This window comes from Myotis myotis, unplaced genomic scaffold, assembly GCF_014108235.1.
Source record: "Myotis myotis isolate mMyoMyo1 unplaced genomic scaffold, mMyoMyo1.p scaffold_m19_p_11, whole genome shotgun sequence".
NCBI classification, from domain to species: domain Eukaryota; kingdom Metazoa; phylum Chordata; class Mammalia; order Chiroptera; family Vespertilionidae; genus Myotis; species Myotis myotis.
Genome location: NW_023416315.1, coordinates 68,263,220 through 68,290,774, shown reverse-complemented (window position 1 = coordinate 68,290,774; position 27,555 = coordinate 68,263,220). Strand labels below are relative to the sequence as shown.

The window sequence follows — 27,555 nt, the reverse complement described above, 5'->3', positions numbered from 1 at the left end:
AAGAGTTTTAGGGAGGGATAGCTGGTATTCTGCAAAGAAGAAGTGTGGCAGGAGTAGAGTAAGGGAGAGGGGAGAAGAGTCCAAGGTGATGTCTATATTATGGGACATGGTGAGAAGTATGAGTTTTATCGGGTGCAATGGGAAGCATTATTGTTTTTATTATTACTAAGTAGAGGAGCGACATGATATAATCTCTCTGGCTCCTGAGTGAGAAATGGAGTAGGTAGGTGGCCAAGGGTGGAAGCAGAGAAGGTGGTTGGTGCTCAGTTCTTTACCACACTAGACCAGGTAAAAGATGATGAAGGTGATGGTGGTGGTGATTGTGGTGCCTTGGATAGGGGTGGGCAAACTTTTTGACTCAAGGGCCACAATGGGTTCTTAAACTGGACCGGAGGACCGGAACAAAAGCATGGATGGAGTGTTTGTGTGAACTAATATAAATTCAAAGTAAGCATCATTACATAAAAGGGTACAGTCTTTTTTTTTTTTTTAGTTTTATTCATTTCAAACGGGCCGGATCCGGCCCGCGGGCCGTAGTTTGCCCACGGCTGGATTAGAGTGAAGAGGTAGAAGATGAGGAAAAGTCCCTCAGTAATTTCATTCACAGATTTGAATAGCTGTATATGCTTATAGTTACTAAATCTAATTACTAGCAACTCTAATAGTATTGTCTTATACAATACTCATATTCTGACAATATCTCATATAATCTTTTTCAGGGCAACAATACCCTGAAAACTAGTTGTTGTTTTTTTTTTTTTAATTTGGGAAAAAATGTGACACTGTGGTAGAATGAATATAAAAATTCCTACTATATACTATTTTAATTAAGTGATTCTTAAATTTATCAGAGTCTGGAAAACTACAGAAACACAAAAGTGGAGTAGGAAGTAATCCTAAATACAGAAGAATTACAACAATGATTTTCTCCTCTCTCTAGCTGATATGTGTTAGTATTTCTTTAAATATGTTTTTAATAATTTTAGAGAAAGAGAAAGGGAGGGATAGAAACATTGATGAGAAACATTGATCAGTTGCCTCCTGCATGCTCCCCACTGGATATCAAGCCTACAACCCAGGCATGTGCCCTGACCGGGAATCATATCAGTGATCTCTTGGTCCATGAGCCAACTCTCAACCATTGAGCAATACCAGTTGGGTGAATATGGTTTAGTATTATTTGTGGCTAACTAATATTTTCTGGCTTATCTATATGCTAAATGATTTCCTATTAAAGTGGGAATAATAATTATATTTAAAGATAAAAGTCTTATTTGGAAGACTAATGTTATCTTAATGGTATTTTCATTAGCACTGAAAGAGGAGGCTTTATTTATTCCTGGAGACCCAATCGTGGAGCTAGAAGGCACTACAGGTCATGTAATTTAGTTTCTTTTACCAAATGTCACGAGAATAGGATGCCGAACACTAAGGAGGAAAGATTCTCTCTCAGACCATCTAAATAACTGTGGTGAGCAAATTAAAAAATACACCCAAATCTGAATTTATTAGATCTCTACCCAACAACTCTCCTCTTCTTCTTGCTCTTCCTCATCACTAGCATTTTTAGTGTCAAACATGGTGCTAAGTGTTTGATATGCATTCTCTCATTCAATCACCAGAAAAACTATGAGATAAACACTATAATTTTTTTCAATCTTATCAATAAGGAAACTGAGGTGCAAAGCGTTTCGGACTCTTCCAAGTTATTTAGTTATTTGATAGTAGAACAAGAATTATACCAGAGCCCCCTCTTAACTTCCACAGAACTATAATGCCATCATCCCAATTTGTTACCATAAATCATTATCTGTCTGTCCATCCATTCACATATCTGTCCAACCTACCATCATCACATCAGCATCTTTTAAGACCTGGAATGTAGTACAGTATATGGTTTTAGGTTAAAAAATATCTTGCAAATGACCAACAAATTACACCATATCTTAGATGAATTATATGTTTTCAGAGTTAGAATTTTGAAAAACTGTTACAATATGAAAAAGACAGGAGGTTGAGTAAAACTGTTATATTCAACGAATTGAAAAATGAATTAATGCTGTGAAAATATTCAGTGTGCTTATCATACACATTAAAAGCAGGAAAATTTTACATTGCTATACAGCCAGACTGTATGCCTAAGCCTTAATTTATATGGCCTATTAATAAAAAATATAGAACTTTTGGCTGTACATCTTGATAAGCACTGTCATTATTTTTTACTACTTCAAGACCAAAACACATGCTTATGTAATAAATAATTACATCTATAAATAGGTTCAAATGCTACTTTATTATACATTTAGAGATTAGCTATTAAGTACTTAGGTTGTTAGAATGAAAAAGCACATAAGGAAAATCATACTTGGTTATTAAATGTTTTTTTTTTTTATTATTAGTTAAGGTATTACAAATGTGTCCTCATCCCCCCCATTAACCCCCAACCTCCCCCCCACACACAAACTCATGCTCCCATCCCCCCGTTGTCCATGTCCATTGGTTTGGCTTATATACATGTATACAAGTCCTTCGGTTGATCTCTTCCCCTTACCCCCGCCCTCCCCTACTTTCCTTCTGGGGATTGATAGCCTGGTTGCTGTTTCTCAGTCTTTGGGTCTGTCCCTTTTCATCAGTCTATGTTGTTCTCTATAATCCACAAATGAGTGAGATCATGTGGTATTTATCTTTCTCTGACTGGCTTATTTCACTTAGCATAATGCTCTCCAGTTCCATCCATGCTGTTGCAAAAGGCAAGAGTTCCTTTTTTTTTACCGCAGCATAGTATTCCATTGTGTAGATGTACCACAGTTTTCTAATCCACTCATCTGCTGATGGGCACTTAGGCTGTTTCCAAATCTTAGCTATGGTGAATTGTGCTGCTATGAACATAGGGGTGCATATATCCTTTCTGATTGGCGTTTCTGGTTTCTTGGGATATATTCCTAGTAGTGGGATCACTGGGTCAAATGGGAGTTCCATTTTTAGTCTTCTGAGGTAGCTCCATACTGTTCTCCACAGTGGCTGCACCAGTCTGCATTCCCACCAGCAGTGCAGAAGGGTTCCTTTTTCTCCACATCCTCTCCAACACTTGCTGTTTGTTGATTTGTTGATGATAGCCATTCTGACAGGTGTGAGATGATAACGCATTGTCGTTTTGATTTGCATCTCTCGTATAATTAGTGACTTTGAGCAGGTTTTCATATGTCTTTTGGCCTTCTGTATGTCCTCTTTCGAAAAGTGTCTATATAGGTCCGTTGCCCATTTTTTTATTGGATTGTTTATCTTCCTTTTGTTAAGTTTCATGAGATCCCTGTAAATGTTGGAAATTAAACCCTTATCGGTGGTATCATTGGCAAATATGTTCTCCCATGTAGTGGGTCTTCTTGTTGTTTTGTTGATGGTTTCCTTTGCTGTGCAAAAGCTTTTTATTTTGATGTAGTCCCATTTGTTTATTTTCTCTTTAGTTTCCATTGCCCTAGGAGCATTATCAGAGAAGAAATTTCTTCGGCATATGTTTGCGATTTCGCTGCCTGTGGATTCCTCTAGTATTTTTATGGTTTCCCGTCTTACGTTTAAGTCTTTTATCCATTTTGAGTTTATTTTTGTGTATGGTGTGAGTTGGTGATCTAGTTTCATCCTTTTGCATGTATCTGTCCAATTTTCCCAACACCATTTATTGAAAAGACTGTCTTGACTCCATTGTATGCTCTTGCCTCCTTTGTCGAATATTAATTGGGCATAGTGGTTTGGGTTGATTTCTGGGGTCTCTATTCTATTCCATTGATCTATATGTCTGTTCTTGTGCCAGTACCAAGCTGTTTTAAGAACAGTGGCTTTGTAATACAGTTTGATATCTGGTATTGAGATCCCACCTACTTTGTTCTTTCTCAGGATTGCTGCAGCTATTCGGGGTCTTTTTTTATTCCAGATGAATTTTTGGAACGTTCGTTCTAGATCTGTGAAATATGCTGTTGGTAATTTAATGGGGATTGCATTGAATCTATAAATTGCTTTGGGTAGTATGGACATTTTGATGATGTTGATTCTACCAATCCATGAACACGGTATATTCTTCCATCTGTTTATGTCTTCCTCTATCTCTTTTTTCAGTGTCCTGTAGTTTTCAGCATATAAGTCTTTTACCTCCTTAGTTAAGTTTATTCCTAGGTATTTTAATTTTTTTGGTGCAATGGTAAATGGGATTGCTTCTGTAGTTTCACTTTCTGTAAGTTCACTATTGGTGTAAAGAAATGCCATGGATTTCTTAGCATTAATTTTGTATCCTGCTACATTGCCGAATTCATTTATTAAGTCTAATAATTTTTTGATGGAGTCTTTAGGGTTCTGTATGTACAGTATCATGTCATCTGCAAATAAGGACAGTTTTACTTCTTCTTTTCCAATCTGGATGCCTTTTATTTCTTCTTCGTGTCTGATCGCAATGGCTAGTACTTCCAGTACTATGTTGAACAGGAGTGGTGAGAGGGGGCATCCCTGTCTTGTTCCTGTTTTTAGGGGGAATGGTTTTAGTTTTTGCCCATTGATTATGATGTTGGCTGTGGGTTTGTCATATATGGCTTTTATTATGTTGAGGTATGATCCCTCAATTCCTATCTTGCTGAGAGTTTTTATCAAGAAAGGGTGTTGGATTTTGTCAAATGCTTTTTCCGCATCAATTGATATGACTATGTGGTTTTTCTCTCTCAATTTGTTTATGTGATGTATCACATTTATTGATTTGCGGATATTGTACCATCCTTGCATCCCTGGGATAAATCCTACTTGGTCATGGTGTATGATCTTTTTGATGTACTGCTGGATCCGATTTGCTAGGATTTTGTTGAGGATTTTGGCATCTATGTTCATGAGGGATATTGGCCTATAATTCTCTTTCATTGTATTGTCTTTATCTGGTTTTGGGATTAGGGTGATGTTGGCTTCATAGAATGAGCTGGGAAGTGCTCCTTCCTCTTGGATCTTTTGACATAGTCTGAGGAGGATAGGTTTTAGGTCTTCCTTGAATGTTTGGTAAAACTCCCCTGTGAAGCCATCTGGCCCCGGGCTTTTGTTTGCTGGAAGCTTTTTGATTACTGCTTCGATTTCCTCCATAGTTATTGGCCTATTGAGATTTTTAGATTCTTCCTGGTTAAGTTTTGGAAGGTTGTATTTATCTAGGAGCACAATTAGGGAATCAGGTGGAAGCAACCATTTTCACAAAGAATGGGATTAGGCTTTTATATTCAATCAGGATTGGGGTATTTTTTGTTTGTTTTTTTAAGCTTTAAAAGTCCAGCATAAGGAAGAGAATTGAGAAGAGAGAATGGGGCAAGGGGCTAAGCGTATCTACAATCACCAAAAAAACACACATGTTCCACCACATGAGAAGTGGAGGTTAAACCTGCCTACGTAGCCCAGCAAATATTAGGAGCAAATGCCAAGACTAGGCCTAGGTGTTGATGTCACAACAGGCTAAAACAGTTTTTAAAGGGACCCTGATTCCACCAGGACTGGTCTCTCATCAGCGTGGGCTCTGACAGACGAAGTTCCTTTGCATTTGCACCAAAAGGCCAAAGCTTTACCTGGAACAAGTTCACTCCAAATAATGCTCACGTTGCTGGTTTTAACAGGTCATGGAGTCATAAGTGTTCCTAAAAGACTCCACCGTTTCCTAGGAGAAGGTCCTACTGATTACCAGGGATTGGAATTCAAGCAAACCACTGAAGAAGGGAAATACTAATGATATTCTGGCACTGTACAAGCTGTCTGCCTGTCGTCTCTGCCAAGGACATGGGATATACTTGGCTTGCAGCTCCATGATCTCCAACAGCGATGAAGTGGAACTGGGACCTCCCCCACGTCAGAGGAGGATGCCCAAAATTTTCATCCCAGCCCAACTTCTGAAAGAAAGCAGACTATCGGGGCTATTATTAGGAACCATGCTCCTGTGAATTCTGTGTAAATGAAAGCTGTTTCAGTTCATGCCAAGTCTTTTCATGGTCCGCCAGCGATCCTTAATCATCACAGCTGTTCGGTTAATAAATGGGTAATTTTTAGAAATGGCAGCCCAGTTTCCTTCCCCGAATTTCTGCACTCCAGCCTTGATCCACTCGCTCTCCTCTACAGTCCACTTCTGCTTTTTTGTTACACTGCTTGTACTCTCTTCATCTGGTGCAGCCTGAACATCAAACAGTTCGTCCTCTTCCACCCAAGTCTCTTTTTCTTCAACCCCATTAGAACTGTTCCACTTGCCTTTGGGTAATTTGGGATTCTTCTCCCTGGGAAGGGGTTGGTTGAGAACGGCAGGCATGGATGGTGACGCTGGAATGATTTCCTGAGAGGAGTTGAGGCTTGGGCTCAGCTCAGTACTCTGACTATCCTCCTCCAAAACCAATCTGCTAATTGTCATACGCTTGTTCTTGGGCTGCAGTTCAGAGCCACTCTCTCCCTCAGCAGGAGCTGAACCTTCGTTTTCATCCTTTCTCGGTCTCTTGTTTTTGAGGGCCGGCGATGACAGGGATGCTTTAGTAGGAAGTACCAGATCTTTCTGGTCCAGTTTTGAGAAGATCGCCTCAGAATCTTGTGAACCGCACAGAGTCTTGAAAGCTGCTTTCAGAGTCATAATTCCAAAGGTGGTTGGAGTATTCCGTAGCTGCCTCGGAGGTTCTCTGGGTGGCTTTTCCACAGGCTCTGGTGCTGGCTGTTTATCTTCCTTCACTGTAGCTGAGGCAGAAGACTCAGATTTCAAAGCCTTTTTGGCCATCGTGAGGAGGTAGGGTTCTGCATCATCCAGGTGACTCTCCAGGAAGCGCAGCATCTTCTGTTGGAAGGTCTCATAGGAAAAGTTCTGGATAACAGGGTGGGCCAAGTTCTTTTCACGGATGATGTTCAGGAGATCATTTCTCAGTTTCTGAGTTGTGGGGTCCTTGGACATATGTTTTTTCAAAATTTTTGAAGCCTTTTCAAATTCTTTATTTTTAATACAAATAATGACAGCCATCAATGGTTCTTTCCAAGTCTGGGCTGAGAAGGGGTTGCCTGAAGAGATAATATCTATCTGTATGTTCATGTTTGAGTGTGCTCACTTGCTCTCTCTCCACCGTTTTTCCTCCACCGCACACAAAAAGATAAGCATTGTATCCTCAAAGACCTCTGATTTTTGTTCAAAGAAAAAAGAAAAATAGAGCCTTACAGCCTCCTTGACCAGTTTTCTACTGGATTCCACCACTGCCTCTGTCAGTGTAAATTCCGTTTTAATCATCTCCAGCACATTGATAGCTGATTCCAGGGGTGTGAGCTCAGCCTCCATATCAAAGGAACAGTCTAAATTCTCCCCTTCTTCAATGCGTGACAGACACTGCATAACCCGCAGCAGCCGGGACACGGTGTGCTCCTTTCCCAAGGGCCTGACAAGCAAAGCCTGCATAATGTCCCGGATCTGCCTGAAGTCCCCGTACCGGCTACTTCGAAAGGCCCGCAGCGCCTCGTAGAAGTAGAACTTGAGCACCCAGCGGTTCACAGCCTCCTCCAGCCGTGCCTCCCCCGCGCCCCCCAGCCCCGGATCGTGCCGCCCCCGCCGAGCCCGCCCGCTGCTGCGGGACGCCCGCCGGCTTGCCGCCCGCCCGGTGCCGTCGCTGCTCCCGCCTCCTCCCGCCATCGTGTCCGTTCGCCGCGCACCCTCCCCGCCCTCCCGACCGGCTACTTGGTTATTAAATGTTATAAAGATTCTAAGATTAAGTAAGTTGACTGAAATGTATTTCTAGCAAAATCTCTTTTAACAAACACTTGATAAACACTGAGTTTATTATCTTGTTAAATAAGTCTGCTTCTCTTCTTGTATTCCCATCAAGAGAGTAGATAGGATCCACCTGATCACCACACCAGCAACTTGGAAGTTGCTTCACAGGCCTTTATTTCCCTCCCTATATCTAATTAGTAATCAAGATCTGTATATTTTACATCCGAATTATCTTTTTAACCCTTCCACTGCCTCTCTTTATCACTACTGCTATTGTACTAGTCCTGGCATTCTCATCTTCTGCCCTGATTATTGCAATAGTCTCTCCTAACTGGTCTTTAGGCTCCTCATATCTCTTTCTCCCTACACGGGTGCAAGGTCCTTGAGGCAGGGACCATGTCTGTATTCTTAGTAGCCAGCAAAGTCCTTCACTCAGAGCAAGTTTTCAAATGCTTGTTGAATGAATGACTTTTTAGATGCAATATTAAGATTACCACATTATTATTCAGGAGACTGCATAAGAACCTACTGAGGCTTATGTATCTCTTCATATTTTATATAAAATATATGGCATTAAATAATATTGTTATGAGAAATCCTATATTTGACCTATATGTCTAAGATCATAGTGCTAAAAATTCTACTGGATATGAATGTTGGCCACTTTGTCTCCTTAAAAAAATATATAATATTTTTATATATATATAAAATATATAATATCAATATATATATATTGATTTCAGAGAGAAAAGGAGAGGGAGAGAAAGATAGAAACATCAATGATGAGAGAGAATCATTGATTAACTGCCTCCTACACAACCTACACTGGGGATCGAGACTGCAACCCAGACAAGTGCCCTGACCGGGAATCAAACCGTGACCTCCTGGTTTATAGGTCAACACTCATCCACCATGCTGGCTGGCCTATGACTCTTATTTTAATAAAGGTAATAAAGGGAGAATTTTTCTCTGTTCTGTCATGATACTTGATAGCAAACTATTACATCCTATAAAATTAGGAAAAAAATGGAGATTTCCTAAGACCTGTCACAAATGTTGACTCTGGCCAAAAGTCTGCTCATGTTTCAGCATAATGTTCCTTTTCTTATTTAAAAAGTCAATTTATAAACCCATATTCCAAAGTTTTAGAAAACTGGCAATTGGCAGTATTATTTATTTGGTAAACAGATTCAGGAAATGGAAGAAGGGAGGCAGAGACGGAGACAGTGAGAGGGAGAAGGAGAGAGAGGAAGAGGAGAAAAAGAAAATACACAGTGAGGGGGAAAGAAAAGATAAAATCCAGTTTCAAATGGCAAGCCCACAGAAATGCATGCCACAGTGCACCTCTGTATGTAAATGTATGCTCCTTTTCTCAGTTGCCCATATGCCAGTTTGCAATCCACTCCTACCAGACACTGTCAAAGCCCTCTTACTATGTAGCCCCAGGCATCAGAATGCAGCTTCTATCCTTTCCATATGGTTGAATAAAGATAGGCTATCATTTGGGGCTGCCACCTGCTTAATCAAGCCTGTCCAAGGCACCTATTGCAACTGCTCATTGGAAGAGGCACGTCCTTAGTACGACCTCATCCAAGGTTGCTTCTGACATTGCACCTGAGGTGAAGTAGAGAGGACTGCTCAGAAGGAATCTCAGATAGTGTTTGTAAGAACATACGTGCAGGATCAGCATCTACTTTGTTGATAAAAATAATCAACAAAGATTGCATGTTTCCAAATATCACCTGGTCAGAAAATACTGAAGCATCAATGACATCAAGCCCAATGGCACAATTAGAAATGACAAAGAAAGCAAAAAGACTTAATTACAAGGTAAAGTAGAGATGCAGATGTACCCAATTATTTTAAATATCCCAATAATTAATAAATGAGTGTTGATTATTTATATACACAAAAGTGTTACATTTACAAAGTACTAGTCATAGGCTTTTAAAAGTAAGATTCCAACAGAGAATTTAAACCAAGATTCAATTAATAACAATTACTGGGATAATAATCACTCAGTAAATGAAGGATAAGCAGATAAAAGAGTTCATGTACTGCTTTTAGGGTAAAAATACAATGTTGGCTCCTGGGCCCATATAAGTATTTTACATTGTGCCACCCCCTTCCAATGAACATTAACGGATTACTAGGAAGAATGATTTTTCCTTCCTAAAATTCTAATTAGGCATTTTGGAAGGAAACAAGTAATCTGTGATCAAACAAACACCACCAACCACAATAAAACAACAGCCTTTGCCATAAAATTCAAGGGACTATGAATTATATCAACTGTGAACAATGCAAGTACAATGGGCTAAGATACAAACTTAATAGGTCACTCTCCCTGTTGACAAATACATATAATGAGGATCCCAATCACAAGAAATATGTATACAGGCTTCAGGAGACGTTAGGAGGATCGCAGCCTAGAACAGCGTTATGTAAAAGACACACACACAGACACACACACACAGACACACACACACACACACACACACACACACACACACACACCCTGAGATCTAAGAACAGCATTCAGCCGAGAATCCGACACATTAAGTAAGCATTCAATAAATGTCTATTTATTGAGTGAATGTCCATAAAAATCCATCCCCTAAAAGAAACTCTGAGAGATGCCATTGAAGTTGAAGTAGAATAAGAAACTCATTGGATTTTATTTTCCCTTTAGTTTAAAATTCGGTAAGTATTTTATATAGTTTGGTAATATTAATTTATACCATTACTAGTGTAATAATTCCCTAAAGCTGCACCAAACTCTTCCTTTCTCCTTGGGGCATGTTAAACAATATCCATCCATCCATTGAAAATACCAGAGGATAAGACCATTGGTGTCATCATGCTCATTATGTTTGGGTAACAAATCCAAGTGTGGGTCCCCCTGTGCTCACAGGGCTCTTAGTAGCTACAGCTGCTCCCACGAATCTGCAGTGATAGACACACAGGCATTTAGAGCAGATTATTTTCTTTCAGGCACTAATTTCCAAAAAAAAATATACAAAGCCCATTAAAACTGTAAAAGGTCTACATGTAGTAAAGGAATAGAGCGGTACTATGGAATTTACTTGAAAGAAAAATCTAGTGACTCCTTGCTTTTATATTTCTTTTAGTATACTGGCTGCTAAAACACATGCAAACATACAATTATAAATTCAATCAACTCTGGGGACTGGAGTCAAATACACTTTCACATTCCTGGTCATTCCATCATTTGTAAAAGTGTTTACCTATAAAACTAAGCTGGCCTGCAGCCCTGCCGTAACCCAGAAGTTACATCCTCTCTGCTTTGTTTCTAACCTGTGTACAGGTATATCTCTACAGACAGCAATTCATGAACTTCAGATGCACAGCTCTTTTAAGCACTTGAGGTAGAAGAACACGCGAGTGTCAGCCCTCTATGTTTCAGAGCTTGAAGGTTCGCCTCATATACAATCTGGTGACGTAGCAGTTCTTCATGGGAAAGAAATCGGGAAAATCATATCTGACACAGCCTGAGTGTGAGAGCAACCAGCGGGACTTCCACCTCTTCATTTCTTAATGACTTTTTTGATAATGAGAGGGTGACTTTGCCAGTCACTCTGGGCTCTATTATGGCTAATTTGACGCCACTTCACTCTCTTGTTAATTATTAACACTAGCCTTTTTATCCTCATGAGACACTCCGATTTTTCCTTTTTTTTTCTCCCCCGATTTTTATGAGCCCATCTTTATGAAGGTGAAAGTCTCAGAGAATAGGTCTTCATTTAGTGCAGAGCTCGGACACTTATTATTCCTGTAGGCAGAGATGCTGTGACATTGATTATATAAGCACGGGTGTTCTTCGGGATGGCTTTAATGTGCTAGCAATGTGAAAGGGCTGTTAATTAAAGAAGAAGAACCGCGGTATTTTTTCACTTGGGAATTAGTTCCCAATAGGATGGTCATTTGCCACTTGCTAGCAATCCACAGATTAAAAGGTGACTAGCTCCAAGGGCTTGCCTTTCCGTAGTGTTGAAAGACGTGATTTGTGCCCTTTGCAGATGGCTTTCATTTGTCAGAAGCGGTCACTTGCCATTTCTCTACAACGGGACAACGGTGGGCAGTAGCATGCGAGGGTGGAATCTATTCGCACTAGCATTATAGTCATTCAGTATCATTCAAATACCATGTTAATTGCTTTATTATAAAACATTTCTTTCCCCTCTATTCTAATACATCTCGTTTTCAATATTGTTTCCTTAGATGCCATTTAAAGGGACTGCCCATCCCATTACCCCTTTAGTTGGTGGGGAGTGGATGTGGGTGGGAGGAGGCAGGGGAAGAGACCAATAGGGCTGTGGCCTGTTTTGGACAGAAGTGAGAGCCTGAGTGTGTTTTCATCATCAGTCCTGCCCTGGGAATCAGTGGGTGAGTCGGTGAGGGGCGGGAGTGTGGGGACAGTTGCTAAAATGATGGTGCAGCTGGTATTCATCCCTTGAGGAAAACCACATTTCATCTCCAAGGGTTCCTAAGGCTTACTAGTAGACTTTCCCTAATCATGCCCAACTGTGAGAAAAGACACACGGCCCAGACAGGGTTTTTCCCCTTAAAATAGAAACTGAGTGTTATTGAATCCCTTTCCCCAATAATTAGTTCGGTTTCTGGAATTCTCATCATGGACATGTCGTGACATACACACTAAGACATTATATAGCTTTATCTGTACCCTTTAACCAACTCTCTTCTTCCATCCCCACAACTCAAGGCCCTATACATAAATGTTTTCTCGGGTAAAAATAGAAAAGATTATTTTATAAATGCCCCGAGAACCTGCTTTTGTCACTGTAGACCAACACAGAACTGGAGGCCAAGTGAGCAACTCTAACTCCCCTCTGTGCCTGATTCCCTGTGAGCCAGACTCTGACCAGGTGTTGTCTGCTAGGGATTTCGTTTCCTCCGCTGGAAAATAAAGGTCTGTCTGAGGACCCTTCCACGCACCTGCAGAAAAACACCTATTTTGAAATATTAAAGCATAAAAGTCTTAACAAAAGTAAGATGGCAACCAGTGGACTATCTGAATTAGTCATTAAAAACCAGAAACAGAGGCAGCTCTGAAGATTTCAAGGCACAAGTAAAGTACACATTCTAACCAATACCTTCATTAGTTGGAGACATGTTAGTAATTTTTATTTTGGAAAAGCAAACGTAAGTGACATTCTTAATAAGTAATCACAATCATTTAAAAACCTCTCTGTAATTAGCGTTACACCATGTGTGCGATAACCAGAAGCACTGTTATTCAGCAAATTGCCTCTGGTTCCAACACTGGACCTTTCAGAGCCATCTGCTCTTGTTGCCCTGACCTGGTTAAAGTTGTAATTAGTTAGAATGTGGACTGTAACTTCAATGGGGTCAATCTGATAAAAAGTCAGGCCAAGGCAATAATGTAAGGATCTTCTTGTCAATGGGGGCTGAAAGGATATTTATATTTTCCCATTGGCTTTCAAAAGGGACAATTGGGGGGCAGTATAAGTTGACATTTAACATTTGAACTGAATTCACTAAATCACTATCTAAATATTTCAGGGATTTAATAAAACAAACACTTCATTATTAACAATATTCATTATTATCAAAGGTGATATTAATAGCCAAGCATTATGTTTTACTAGTACTAATATCTGAGATATGACTCAGTGGTTTTGGCTTTGGATAGTGTCTTATGAGCTTGGGAAGAAAGTCACTGTATTCGATTTCAATTCCCCAGTCCACACGGTACTCCCGATGCCAAAAGGAAATTATGACACTGGGGAAGCTTTCTATTTACCTCACTGCACAAAGGTGCTGTTTTTCTCTGAAATAATTGATGTTTTCTAAAAATCTGTTAATCACCACAAAGTCAAAGCCAAGATCTATACTTAATGGCCCTTCCACAAATAGATGACATTCAAAGGAGATCAGTAATAAATACTTCTGTGTTTTGTTTGAGTAATGGGAGGCAACTGATCAATGTTTCTTTCTCTCTATTAATCAACATAGAACAATATTTTATACATTTAATAGCAGCCAATGGCATACAAATGGTTTAAAACAGGAGAGAAATATGAAACTCTTTTGAATTAAATATTTGCAAGTCTGGCTAAAAATAAAAATTCTGTTATTCTTATTTTAGTGGGTTTTAAAAAATAAAACTCTCATAAATTTATACTTGCAATATGAGAGCTCTTTTTAAAACTAAATATTAAAAGATGTTAATTTATTGAGTTGCAGTAGAGATTCCCCAAGAAAGCTTCTAAGAAATCTACATGTTTTGTTTATTCTGTAAATTCTAAGATGTTGAATAAGTTAAATGATTGATCATGTTCACTAACAGTTTGACTGTCAACATTAATGAATAAACTCCAAAATAAATCTAAATATGATCAATTCTTGAGTTTTCATGCAAATGGAGAAAGCAATGTTAGAAACAATCCTATATCAACTTATTCTTATTTAGGGGCTTAATGCATAACACCTGTTTTTTTTGGGGGGGGGGGCAGCAGGTTTATTGTTATACACTTGTCTTAAGATAATATTAACTCTGACTTGTGATTTAGCAGAAAATGAATGATGGTAAGAGACTGGCAATAAAGAAGGACATTCCAAGTATGCCAGCTGGCAGGAGGGAAAGAATTTGGAACTTAAAAACTGGAATGAGAAGCCATGGCCTGTGTTGTTCAGTGGTTAGAGTGTTAGCCCATGCACCAAAGGGTTGTGAGTTAAGTTCCTGGTCAAGGGCATGTGCCTGGGTTGCAGGTTCAATCCTCACCCCAGTTGGGACGTATGCTGGAGGCAACCAATCTCAATCAATGTTTCTCCCTCTCCTCTCTCTCTCCCTCCCCTCTCCCCCAGCCCCTCACTCTCTCTAAAAACCAATGGAAAAAATATCCTCAGATGAGGATTAACAAAAACAAAAACACAAAACCAAAACAGACTTGGATGAGAATAATTTGCAGAATGAATGACTAGAGTTTGGAGAAAGCAGAGCTCAATCTGGTCTTGAATGGGAAGAAGGTTATAGAATAGGTAATTAATGGTCTCATGATTACTACAAGTGTTAGAGCAAGCCTCTCAATAGCTACCAAACTAGGGCTTAAGGGAAACTTAAAAGAATCATTACATAGCCGAAACCGGTTTGGCTCAGTGGATAGAGCGTCGGCCTGCGGACTGAGAGGTCCCAGGTTCGATTCCGGTCAAGGGCATGTACCTGGGTTGCGGGCATATCCCCAGTAGGAGATGTGCAGGAGGCAGCTGATCGATGATTCTCTCTCATCGATGTTTCTAACTCTCTATCTCTCTCCCTTCCTCTCTGTAAAAAATCAATAAAATATATTTAAAAAAAAAAAAAGAATCATTACATAAAAGGTCAAAAAATCTGTATGTTAACAAATGACCCCCTGCTCTGTCTGGGTGGCTCAGCTGGCTGGAGTGTTGTCTGGTACAGCCAAAGGTTGCAGGCTTGATTCCAAGCCAGGGCACATACCTAGGTTGTGGGTTTGATCACTGGTTGGGGCGCGTATGGGAGGCAACTGATCAATGTTTCTTTCTCTCTATTAATCAATAAAAAGTCATCCTTGAGTGAGGATTTTAAAAAAAAGTCCCCCTAAAATTTTGATGAAAAACTAGGTTTGTACTGATTACTAGGAGACCGTATAACAAAATAACTGTGAAAGTGATATTGCTTTGGAAAAATTATCTCAATAGAGAACCTTTATGATCTATTTAATTTCTAAATACGAAGAGAGCAAACTATATCATATCCTATCACCTTTAGAATCCCTTTCAGAAACCAGTATTATCACAATGCATATTAGAGAAACCTTAATATGACACGATTTTTACAACAATGATAACTTTTTAAGGTGTCTTTCGGAGATTTAAGTATTCTTAAGTGCTTTAGAGATGTTAACCTTTGAAGACTTTCTGATTCATAAGGTACAAGGAGAAGGGTGTCTATGTTATCAGTCCTCAAAGAAGCCAGGAGAGTAGGAATAAGAGGAACTCTAGAGGCCAGGGAGCATGGTGGGGGTCAGCTGGTCTCCCCAGGCCCTGGCCTGATACACTCAGGGAGGAAGAGAAGATATTCATGTTATCCATGTTAACTTGTTGAGCAGCTGCAAGAGTCTGTAAATACACTTTCCAACACACAACATTCTCCCACCTCTCCCCATTTCATATACGACAGCAAATGGAAGTGCTTACTGTCATTTCTGAGGAAATTATTAAGCAGTTGGAAAAGAGGAAAACTATCCCAGGAATCTTGTGGCTGAGCCTCCAGTGCAGTATCCATATCCACTGTGAATAAAGCCCAGAACGTCTCCGCATGCTCTGCCAGTAAATCCGGCCACCAGGCAAATGCCTGTTAAAAGATAAGGAAATACTGTAAAAACAAATCACTTGTTAGGAACATACACAAAAACTGTGCCACTTGAATACACATCATTAAAAGTGCAGTTGTAGCTGTAGTGGGTTTTGCTCAGTGGATAGAGCATCAGCCTGTGGACCGAAGGGTCGTGGTTTGATTCCATTCAAGTGCACATAGCTCAGTTTTAGGCTCATTCCAGCCCAGAGGGGGCGCATGCAGGAGGCAACCAGTCGCTGTGTCTTTCTCACCTTGATGTTTCTCTCTCTGTGTCTCTCCTCCTCCCTTCCACTCTCTCTCTCTCTCTAAAAAGAAACACAAACATGCTAAGCGAAATAAACCAGTCAGAGATAGACGAGTATCACATGATCTCACTCATGTATGGAATCTAATGAACAAAATAAACTGATGAACAAAATAGATCCAGAGATATAGAAGCATGGGAAGAGATCAACCAAAGACCCTGTATGCATATATGCATAACCCATGGACACAGACGATAGGGTGGTGAAAGCCTGGGGCAGGAAGGGGGGGGGGCAGGCTAGAAGAGGTCAATGGGGGGGAAAGGGGGACATAGGTAATACTTTCAACAATCAAGATTTAAATTTAAAAAAAAAAAGAAACTAAAAAAAAATCAATGGAAAAGTACCCTTGAGTGAGAATTAATGAAAAGAAAACAAAAAGTACAGTTGTAGTAGAATGTTGTAGAGCATGAAACCAAATGTTTTAATGTTTGCAGAAAAAAAGAAATATTGGAAATACACCAAAACATTCATAGTAGTTATGTTTAAATTATGACATATGGAATTTTTATTTTTGTTTTATATATTTTTCAAATGTTCTAAATTAAGCATGTATTTTTAAAATATAGCAATGATGGCCATTTTACATTTTAATTTCTATTTTAGATTTCATAATTTATTTATCAATGCCAAATGTGCTTATTGTTTAAGTATGTGTATCTATAAAATTTCTTCTCACATTTAAAAATCATTGCTTTTTATTTGTAGTACATCTTTTATAAATCTAAGGTCTAACACTAAAACACACTTTCATATAGACTCCTGACCCTCCAATGTGCATTACGTCCTCCTAAATAGTCTCTCTGATACCAGGTATTTTTATTTCATAGATCTTAGCACTGCACGTATGACTACATATGTGAATATTTTTAATGTCTGCCTCTTAAATTAGACTTTATACTGAACTAGGCATTTTCTAATGCCTTTTAGGTAATGGCAATAATCACTTTAAAAAAACCTGTGCTGTTTAGATAGGTAATCATAATGATCAATAATTTATTTATTTTTTAATCTTTATTGTTGAAAGTATTACATATGTTGCCCCCTTTTCCCCCAATGGCCCCTTCTAGCCTTCCCCTGCTCCCTGCCCTAGGCCTTTACCACATTATTGTCTGTACCCGTGGGTTATGCATATATGCATACAAGTTCTTTGGTTGATCTCTTCCCGCCCACCCACCCCCGCCTTCCCTCTGAGATTTGACAGTCTGCTCTATGCTTCTATGTCTTCGGATCTATTTTGTTCATCAGTTTATTTTGTTCATTATAAAAGTTAACTTGGAAGATAGTGCTGTGGTGGGAAATGGAACATAACTTTCTCTTAAAAATAGCTTCAAGGTGACAAGATATTTTCATCAACTTGAAATTTTCATCATATTTTGCAGAAGTACCTTATTTATGCCTTAAACTGCACTTCTGATGTTATCCCTGATGGTGCAACCAATCTGTGATATAAACCAATCTGTGATGAGTGCTTATGGTTTTAATGAAGACCAGAGAAAGCTTTAAGCAATCACTGTCATTCCAAATAAAACTCAAGGGCCTCAAGTAGTTGACGGCAGAGGGTCAATTCTATACCTATCCCCTCCTTTTTGCCACCACCCTGGGAGACAGTCATCCAATCCGGGTTGGCAGTAAGAAGAGGGGTTGTCTAGTTTCCTCTCTAGAGTCCACCTTCATGACAGAGGCCTGAGGTTCCACAGCATCAGTCTCCACCCGAGAGGAGAAAAGCCCTCTGAGAAACGCATCCATCTGAAGGACACGGATCAAAAGTCATGATCATCTGGGTGAAAGTTATCTTGGCTCTAATGCTAAGTCCCTTGTTCATGTAAAGGAGATGGCAGAGGCAGAAGGCCATGTTTAATTTGATTAAGAGGGAAATACAAAACAAAACTTGACTGTGATCCTTTAGCCACACCATTTCAATTAAGGTTCTAACAGTAAATAAATATTGTACAGTGAAAACAACATATGAGGCAGGCCAGGCTGACCATGCTCAGAAAGCCGTGTTTACTGAACGTGGCTGAAAGCAGTGGCAGGTAAGAATGATCCCTGAAATGGAGCAGAGTACTGAGCTTTTGAACTTGGTGATGAGATGGGAGTGATCATGGGATTTCCATTTACTAATCTGCAAATTGGCAGCAACAATACTTGCCCTAACGGTCCCCAGAGTTGTTGCTGTGAAAATTCAATGACTATAAAAATCTCTTGGTGCACAAAAGTAAAAAACAAAACAAAACAATACACAAAAAACCCAAACAAAAGCCTCAAAACTAAACATCATTAGTAATTACAAAAATGAGTTGAAATTTATACAGATCTTATCATGTAAATCTAGATATTTAAAAAATAGTAATGCCCAACATGAATTTAATAGTTTCTATGTATCAAGTGCTGTTCTAAAGGTTTTTTATATGATTACTAGAGGCCTGGTGCACAAAATATGTGCAAGGGGCTCAGCCCTCGCAGCCCCAGCTTTGTCCAGAAGGTCATCTGGAAGGTCATTCATCCGTCTGTTTTAATTAGCATATTGTGCTTTTATTATTATAGACTAGAGGCCCAGTGCACAAATTTTTGTATCTATAAAGGGGGAGAGGGGGTCCCTCAGCCCGGCCTGTGCCCTCTCGCAGTCTGGGACCCCTTGGGAGATAACGACCTGCTGGCTTAGGCCTGCTCCCGGGTGGCAGAGGGCAGGCCCAATCCCTAGGTGCAGCCCCTGGTCAGGCTCAGAGCAGGGCTGATTGGGGAGTTGGGGCGCCGCCCCGTCATGCACAGAGCAGGGCGGATTGGGAGGCTGTGATGCCACCCTCAGTCACGCTCAGGGTAGGGCCGATTGGGGGGTTGGGGCACCGTCCCCTGTCACACTCAAGGCAGAGTTGATGGGCAGGTTGCAGCGCGCCACCCCCTGTCACGCACAGAGCAGGGCCAATCAGGGGGTTGGGGCGCTGCCCCCTGTCACGCACAGAGCAGGGGCCATCAGGGGGGTTGGGGCTCCGTGCCCTGTCACTCACAGAGCAGGCACGATCAGGGGGTTGGGAAGCTCCCCCCTGTCACTCACAGAGTAGGGCCGATAGGGGAGTTGGGGCACCGCCCCCTGTCACACACAGAGCAGGGCCGATCAGGGGGTTGGGGTGCCACCACTGTCACACTCAGGGCAGGGCCGATGGGGAGGTTATGGCTCTACCCCATCACACACAGAGCAGGGCCCGTGGGGGCGGGGGGTTGGGGCGCTGCACCCTGTCACACACAGAGCCGCAGGGCGATCAGGGGGTTTGGGCGCTGCCCCCTGTCACGATGATCCCGGTGCCAGGAGGCCTCGCGGCTCCACTGATCCTGGTGCTGGGAGGCATATTACCCTTTTACTATATAGGATAGAGGCCTGGTGCACAGGTGGGGGCTGGCTGGTTTGCCCTGAAGGGTGTACTGGATCAGGGTGGGGGTCCCCACTGGGGTGCCTGGCCAGCCTGGGTGAGGGGATGATGGCTGTTTGCAGCTGGTCACACACCCTTCAGGGTGGGGGTCCCCACTGGGGTGCCTGGCCAGTCTGGGTGAGGGGCTGAGGGCTGTTTTCAAGCTGGCGGGTGACTGAAGCTCCCAACTGCTCCTTTTTTTTCTCTTTTTTTTTATTCTGGGCAGCTTTAACTCTGACTCCAGCTCTGAGGCCTCTGCTGCTGAAAGCAGGTATCTGGTTTGTTTGTGTTCTATAATCGAAATACTGTATCAACTCCAGCTCTGAGATCCCGGCTCGCTGAAAGCAGGTTTCTGGGGTTTTATTTAGCTTCTATATTTGTAACTATGTTTCAAACTGCAAGCTCAGAGGCTGGCAAGGCAGGCGGGGAACGTTGGAGTCCTCCGTCACTGAAGCAAGCAAACCTCATGTTAGCTTCAAGCTGCCTGGCTGCTGGCCGCCATCTTGGCTGGCAGTTAATTTGCATATCACCCTGATTAGCCAATGGGAAGGGTAGCGGACATACGCTAATTACCATGTTTCTCTTTTATTAGATACGATATCTTAATCCTCTATACAACACTTTCAGGCAGATGGTATAATTTTTCTTATTTTATGTTGTCAAATTCAGAGAGCTAAACTAACTTGTCAAAGTCACATAGTTGATAATAGGTAACAGAGCAATAATTTGAATCCAGGTCAACTGGAGAGCAGAGACCAAGCTCTTATATATCACTATATATGGAGGACAGCAAAAGTAGGTTTACAGCTGTTCCTATGGAAAATAATATAGTAATGGAATAACAGTACAAGAATAAACTCTGTTTTGCACACTCACAACTGTAAAACTACCTTTGCCCTCCCTGTAGTATGTATATATATGTATGTATCTCTATCTATCATCTATCTATCTATCTATCTATCTATCTATCTATCTATCTATCTATCATCTATCTATCTATCTATCTATCTATCATCTATCTATCTATCTTTTTGCACATCAGACCACTGGTAATGTTTTCTGATTTTTTCTTGTCAGGGCATCTATTATGGTATGATTTCTTTGTGTCTTTTATAATTTCTTTGAGGTCTGAGGCTTTTGATTACTTTACATTCAAAATATAGTTAAATTTATAATTTACAACAAAAAAGGAGGATGCTTACATAAATGAACAAAAACAGTGAATCTGATTTTGACATGTATTATGTGCTTCCCCCATATTTTCCCTATATTTTGTACTAGTAGATGATGCTGAAAACTCTAGAGACAGTCCAGTGTCTAAGGTACAACCTGTCCCCAACATACACATACATACACCTCAACATGTGCTGAGGGGCCATGTTCTAGAAATATTTATGCTGCTTTGAGGAGCCAGTAGAATGGACTAGAACCCTCAGGGTCACAAGTAAACTACTGGCAAACTAACCAAACAATTTTTACAAGTCTTTTATTGATCAAAATCTCTCCCTAATTGGATTCATACCTGAATACAAATACTGAAATAACCAAATGAGAGGATAAACTGAAAATACTTTAAAACATATGCCAGGGTAAAGGCCTACTCTTATTACTATATATTTACACATTAGTAAGTGGTGAGCAAACGTTTGGTAGGTATTTTTGCCCATGCAATTTTGTTTGACAGCTATTGCTGCAAATGGAATCGCGCCTCTGTACCTTAGGGATCTGAAAACCACATGCTGGTCACCTTCTTCCAAAATGAGGGACATTTGTTGGGCCAGAGGCTAATCTAATCCTAAACCCAAACCCACCATTAAAAACATGTTGGTTTATCGCACTGGCTATCCTCTTATAAATACTATGCAATTACAATTAATTCTCTGCAAATGATTTTGGAATCAGACCAATTCACACCCTAATATTGTTCAGAGAAAAAGATAGATCTCCTGGTTAAAAAGAAAAAGAAAACAAACAAAAAACTCCCAAATGAACAAAAAAGTTAGACCAAAATATTAAAATCCTCTCAGCTGGCCCATACTTAGGTGGCTGGCAGTAATTATGCATGCAATTATTAATAAGGCCTAATCACAGAAATACTACAAAAAAACGATTAGCCTAATCAAAGAAATAGTCTTTAATTCCAAAGAGAAGAACTAAGTTGGCTTTAAAATGAACTACTATTAAAGTGGGGTCTATCTTATCTTCACTGGGTTATTTATTCCATGTTAGAAAAATAGCAGAAACAATTTTACGTACCTCTCTTCCCTGAGGGATTCCAAGAATTTGGAAGCATTGTGGAATGGAAAAGTGCCATAGTGTTACAAAGCATTTTGAAAAGAGATCATTATAATAGTTCTATATTTCAGCATATAGCAGAATGATATTTATGAGTTATGATTATCTCTGTTCAATAAAGCCAACTCAATTTTTGAGGATTAGAAAATAAATAATATTTACATTTTAATTGTGTTTGGATACATATTTCAGTAAGCATTCAGTGACTGTGTGAAGTATATAACACTTACTAATTACATTTTTAAAAAGGTTATTATTTTCATTAGTGCAGGAAAATTAAATGTGGTTTTGGTGAAATGTATGAGCATATTAGATATACCTGTGTAGGTGAAATATACTGCATTGGATATCCAATCAAAAATATTTTTTAATTCAAAAAGGCCTAATACTCTGATGATAATGCCATTTAACAAAAGACAAAGACAACAGGCACATCTATTTTATCATATAATCACTTTCATTGTAACGTAGCGGTAGTACTCGCCTAGAAAAGATCCTCTTGGGAATTCATTTCAAATCATTGAAGCAGCTGTTTCTTCAGTTTAAAATAAAATATCCATAACAAGTTCACACATGACAGATGCAAGGTAAAAACTAGACTTCACTGTGTGAGTTAAAACCAGATGTTTTGAATGATCATATTTATAACCAGATACAATAAATCTTAGTTACCTATGGTAAGGTTTCATGAATACTCTTTTTCCAAGAATTTGCTTCCAATATACTTCATGTAGTTTCTTATATTTTGAAGAACTAGCCTTTATTAAATATAAATATTCTATAAATTTTTATGTATCTGGTTATCTTTTATTCTTGCTCACTTCATGTGCTTCTTCAAGAATAAAAGCATTATTAGGGTGCTGGCATTTAATACATTTATTTAATTCCACAGACTTCCCCCATCCAATTTAAGTCAGAAAACTCCTTTAAAAAAAATAAAATAAACTCATGACTACTAGAAAAAGTGATACCTTTTAAGTCAGAATAAGCAGTTTGCCCGACGAATGCCCACTCGATATCTTTAGAGAATGCTAATATATAATTAGAACATCTAAAACCTATAAACAATGAAGGCTTAGTGAAAATTTAAAGAAATGTTTGATGGTAAAAGCCAAAGACTAGAGTTATAAATGCCTTCCTTTCGATGTTATCTTATAGTTTATCACTAGCTTTCCTTTTGCTCACTGACTGACATTTCTAAACTAAAGCAATCATGGCTGCAGCAACCACGAGTGACCCGGCATCACTGGGTGGGGTTCGTGCTCCAGGTTTGCTTCTTACTAGTTGTACATCGTTAGTATATCCCATGAGCTCTCCCGTGGCCCCCCCCCAACAAGGCTATTGTCAGGAATAGATATTAAATTATATATATATGTATATGTACGTATGACACATATATACATATATGGCATTCCTTTGTGACGTGTAGGAGTTATATTTCTAGGCAATGCACATCTGTTCTCAGTTTTCTACAGGTAAATGGCCAAGTGTGTATCAAAGTCTATGGGTAGGCCACTTCTTCATTATTATTCTTACTATGGCAAAGCATCATGGGTAGCATCGAACAGCAGTTAAAACAGGTCGTCACCTCTGCATGATGCTCTTCATTTTGCTGTAAGACTTCTATGCAGAGCTCTGCTAGGTGAAGAACTTCCTCCAGCTTCCTGGCAGGAGCGGCCTGGCTCATGGTCTCTAGATGAAAAACAAATCATAATGACGTTACCTTAAACATAAAAAGCCAAACATTTTCCAAAAGAACGTGAATGCATATTTTTGGAGACAGAAGAGATGCAATACATACAAACCCATTCTTTACAAAAAGAACCAGCTCACCCGACGGCAGAAAACATTTTACCCACAAAGCAATGCCAGGGAGCTGCGAGTGCTCTGCCATTCAATATACAAGAACTAACAGGTGCATCCGCACATCAGATGCTCAATTTCTGCAACAAACAAGTTATAATTCTCCTCAAGGTCAGGAACACAAAGAGAGCAGATACCACAGTCTTTTCCTTCTCTCTGCATTGTATTATCAATACAATACCATTTTCACCAGATGAGTCATTCCCGGCATTGGCATTAGCAAAACCCATGCTTTTTTGTTGCTATTTAAATTCCCAGCCTGACATGTCTATAGTTCACGCTGATCTTAAATTCAACAAGTACAAAGTCACCTAAAACAACTCTGACAGCCTACAATTAACTGATTTCCTTCCCTCGGTCCCTGCCCACCATCACCCCACCCCTCACCCTCCTCCAGCTGGGGAGGAGGGGAAGGAGGTTTGTAAACCTGAAGGTTCCTTCAGCATTCAGGCAAACTGGTAGAAAAAGGCCAGACCACAATGACACTAAGTGCAGCTACTTGAAATTCAGGAACACCAAAGGCAAAGTCGCTGATTTAAGAGATACAACCAATTGGCAGAAATCAGAAGTGCCCTGTGTAAAGAAACTGTTTCAAAATTGAATGTGAATAGAGTTTCCAATAAGGTCAGTAAAGATGACCTTAGATTCATGGGCCCTCCGTAACCCAGTATGGTGATTTAAGGAAGGGAAATGAAATTTGCAGGAAAAGAACTTTCTCTGTGGAACCGAAGGACTCTTTTTTTTTTCTCCTGCAACAGATTTTCATTCAACTTATCCCTAAAACTTCAGACTTAAATTTGGAGGAGACTCCTCCATTTGCTCTTTTTTCCCAAGGGACATAAAATGAAGCCATGAGACATTGTGTGCAGTGGTGCTTGTTCATTAAATATTTCTTTTAAGCTTACTCTAGGTCGTCATGTGATGCACGTGGGGGTTACCATTCCCCAACCCTGGAACACATCCTACTAAACTCCCCTGCGGGAAGAAGAGCCATCGACAGGGGTCAAGAGCACTAGGATTCTTCAGGAAAACGAGATGGCAGAACACCACATCCTTGAGCCAGCCTACAATGTCCTTAGCTTTGGGAAGAAGGAGGAAGTATAAGACACGTCGCTGACGTGAAACAACTCAGACTCTAAAAGTCATTACAGAAAGGACCCTTAGCGACCATCGATCCAGTCTTCCATCGGTTTCATGAGTACTTCAACATCCTCACACAGGGGCAAAGTCAAGGAGGCTCATGACTTTGCACCACAGTCTCCTCCATTGGGGGCGGCTCCATCTATCACAGCCTGGGGAGGAAGACAAGACCTTTAAGAAAAGTTTGAAAATGATGTAAACCAAACATAGCAGCGATGCGGGAATGTGAGAGTGCTGAGAGAAGGTGAATTTTGGGAAGGAATCTGGGAAGGTAAGCAGGGCCTGAAGCAGGTTCTAAAAGAAGTAACAGATGACCAGGGTAAGAGGAGGCGTTTCTAGAAATGTTTGTATGACAGAGAGGGGATGCATTTCAGAAGAAGGTGATGAGGACGATGATTACAAACATTACTATTTACTGAGAGCCAATTAATGTGTCAGGCCCGGCACCAGGAGCTTTCCATGTGTTATCACACTAATTATTTTAATAGCTTCAAGTTGTTTGCTTTTGTATCCATAAAACGCAGAGATCAGGAAACAAGCTTGGAGAGATGAAATGCAACAGCCTATGGGTGCGGAATGCCTTACATGTGCAAGGTGCTGGGTGGAATGGTGATGGGTGATGGAGCCCGAGGCCGGAATGCCGCAGGCAACAAGTAGACTGGGTAACTATATCCTCCAGATAACTTGGGTCAATGTTTCTCAGCAGGGCATCAGAATGAACTGATTTTAGGAAAATGTGTTTGGTGGTTGTACAGAACACGAAAGGCTTGGTGAGGTTGTGTGACGTGGATCCTGCGGGGCAGGTCTACTCGTCTGGAGATCTGTGGGAAGACGGTAGTGGGACAGAAAAGAAAAGTGCAGGGATGCCTTAAGAATTGGCAAGCCCTCGTGAGTAACTAGAAATTGCAGGCCAGAGAAGAGGATAACTGTGATGTCTGGAAGCTACAAGGCTCAGAGAATGATGATGCCCAGTGGATGAGACCAGGAGATAGGTCTTTAATGCACCAGCACATATGCTATGTTAGGACCAATTACTATACACGACTAATAATAATCACAAAATCGGCAAGCACAGGCAGTTAAGATCTCTAACTGCCTGGAAAACTCCTTACTCATTATCCAAGACCCAACCTTAATGCTACCTTAAATGTGGGGCCTTCTCCAAGTTCTGGGGCTGAATGCTTTGCTCCGCATTCTGAGTTTTCTATGACAGGCTCAGAAACTGGTCTCATTATCTTGTGCTGCCAATATCTTAAAAAGGCTTTGGACCATGCAGGGGACTTAAGGAATGTTTACTGAGAATGCACTAGCATAATATTTGGGAAAAGTCATGTTAAACATAAAATCAATACCCAAATGATTCCATTTCACTTTGTGTTGGACTGCAAATAGCTCTTCTGTCACTAACATGCCCAGGGTAGGCTAGACAGCAGGTCCCGCAGTGAACTGCAGCTGTGGTGTGAGAACACTGCTCAAGGAGCTGATGAATGCTGTGTCCTCAGATTATTCAAAACTTTTTTTGGAAAAGTGTTTTCAAAATAATTTTTAATTCTCAAGAGCATATCACTTATATTTCTGAGTTTCTCCGTGGTTAGATTGAGGGTGTTGAGTTACGTTGAGGATTCTTAACTCAGGATCTTAGGACTAGGTTTTAGGGCATCCTTGAATACCTTAAAGGCATATACTAAGTTTTGTGTACAGAAGCATTTTGTGGGAAGAGATAGGTTAAAACTGTCAGATTCTCAAAGTGGTCTGTAAACCAAACAAATGCTAAGAATTACTGAACCATATAATCTCTAAGATTCCTTCTAGCTAAGAGATTCTGTGCTTCCCATAAATGTGGGTTTTTATCTATGTTGGATTATATTATTTCAACATATTTATATGTGTTGATATCACATATTTTTCATAGGGAGAGGCAACACAATTTAATTGGGCTTATCAAAGAAGATAAACTTATTTTTCCTATATACTCGAGTACATTGTTTACTGAATCCTTACAACCATTCTGTGAATTAGGGAATCATGACCCTTATATCCACATTAGGAAAAAGTGTGTTGAAGAGGTTAGAGAAAGTATCCAAGGTCAAACAGATACTGGCCAAGATGGCATTAAAATCTTGCCTCTGGTGTCATGCAAGCAGCAATAATACATTGATTTGAATTCTTTTTCATTTTTAATTTTTTGAGTAGCAATAGCACACACACACACACACACACAATGGAATATATATTTCAATAGAAACTTCTGAAATAGTTGAAAGCTTGAGGAGTTTATAAAGTCATCATATCCTTAGCCACAAGTATGCAATAATGGAACAGAATTACTGAAAACTCAAAACTTAGTTCTGTTTACATGTGATTATGTCAAAACCAGCTTTTACATTTGACACTATCTTAAGAACAAACTCTGAAAGTACCTGCATCCTATTA

At 40.1% G+C, this 27,555-nt stretch overlaps 2 protein-coding genes across 21 annotated transcripts in view; both read right to left on the bottom strand.

Moving 5' to 3' along the window:
• The window catches only part of CADPS2 (calcium dependent secretion activator 2), a 506,535-nt gene that overhangs the window by 62,103 nt on the left and 416,877 nt on the right, over positions 1–27,555 (bottom strand). For 11 of the 19 annotated variants that reach the window (XM_036328812.1, XM_036328815.1, XM_036328816.1 and 8 more), the window contains 3 exons: positions 23,708–23,811; positions 22,081–22,089; positions 15,956–16,112 (listed from right to left, as the gene is read on the bottom strand). In XM_036328812.1, coding sequence (XP_036184705.1) covers positions 15,956–16,112; positions 22,081–22,089; positions 23,708–23,811 — 270 coding nt within the window. The remainder of the gene's footprint in view (positions 1–15,955; positions 16,113–22,080; positions 22,090–23,707; positions 23,812–27,555) is intronic. The other 8 variants (XM_036328814.1, XM_036328818.1, XM_036328819.1 and 5 more) reach the window with 1 other exon arrangement.
• LOC118666459 (telomeric repeat-binding factor 2) lies at positions 5,601–7,687 on the bottom strand. 2 transcript variants are annotated; one of them, XM_036328831.1, is made up of 2 exons: positions 7,190–7,662; positions 5,601–6,907 (listed from the first exon to the last, which is right to left on the bottom strand). In XM_036328831.1, exons 1-2 carry the CDS (start codon positions 7,652–7,654, stop codon positions 5,972–5,974), a joined length of 1,401 nt encoding a protein of 466 aa, XP_036184724.1. In that variant the 5' UTR covers positions 7,655–7,662; the 3' UTR covers positions 5,601–5,971. The 2 variants fall into 2 exon arrangements, with proteins under 2 accessions (XP_036184724.1, XP_036184725.1); XM_036328832.1 differs by having other exon boundaries at positions 5,602–6,994; positions 7,190–7,687.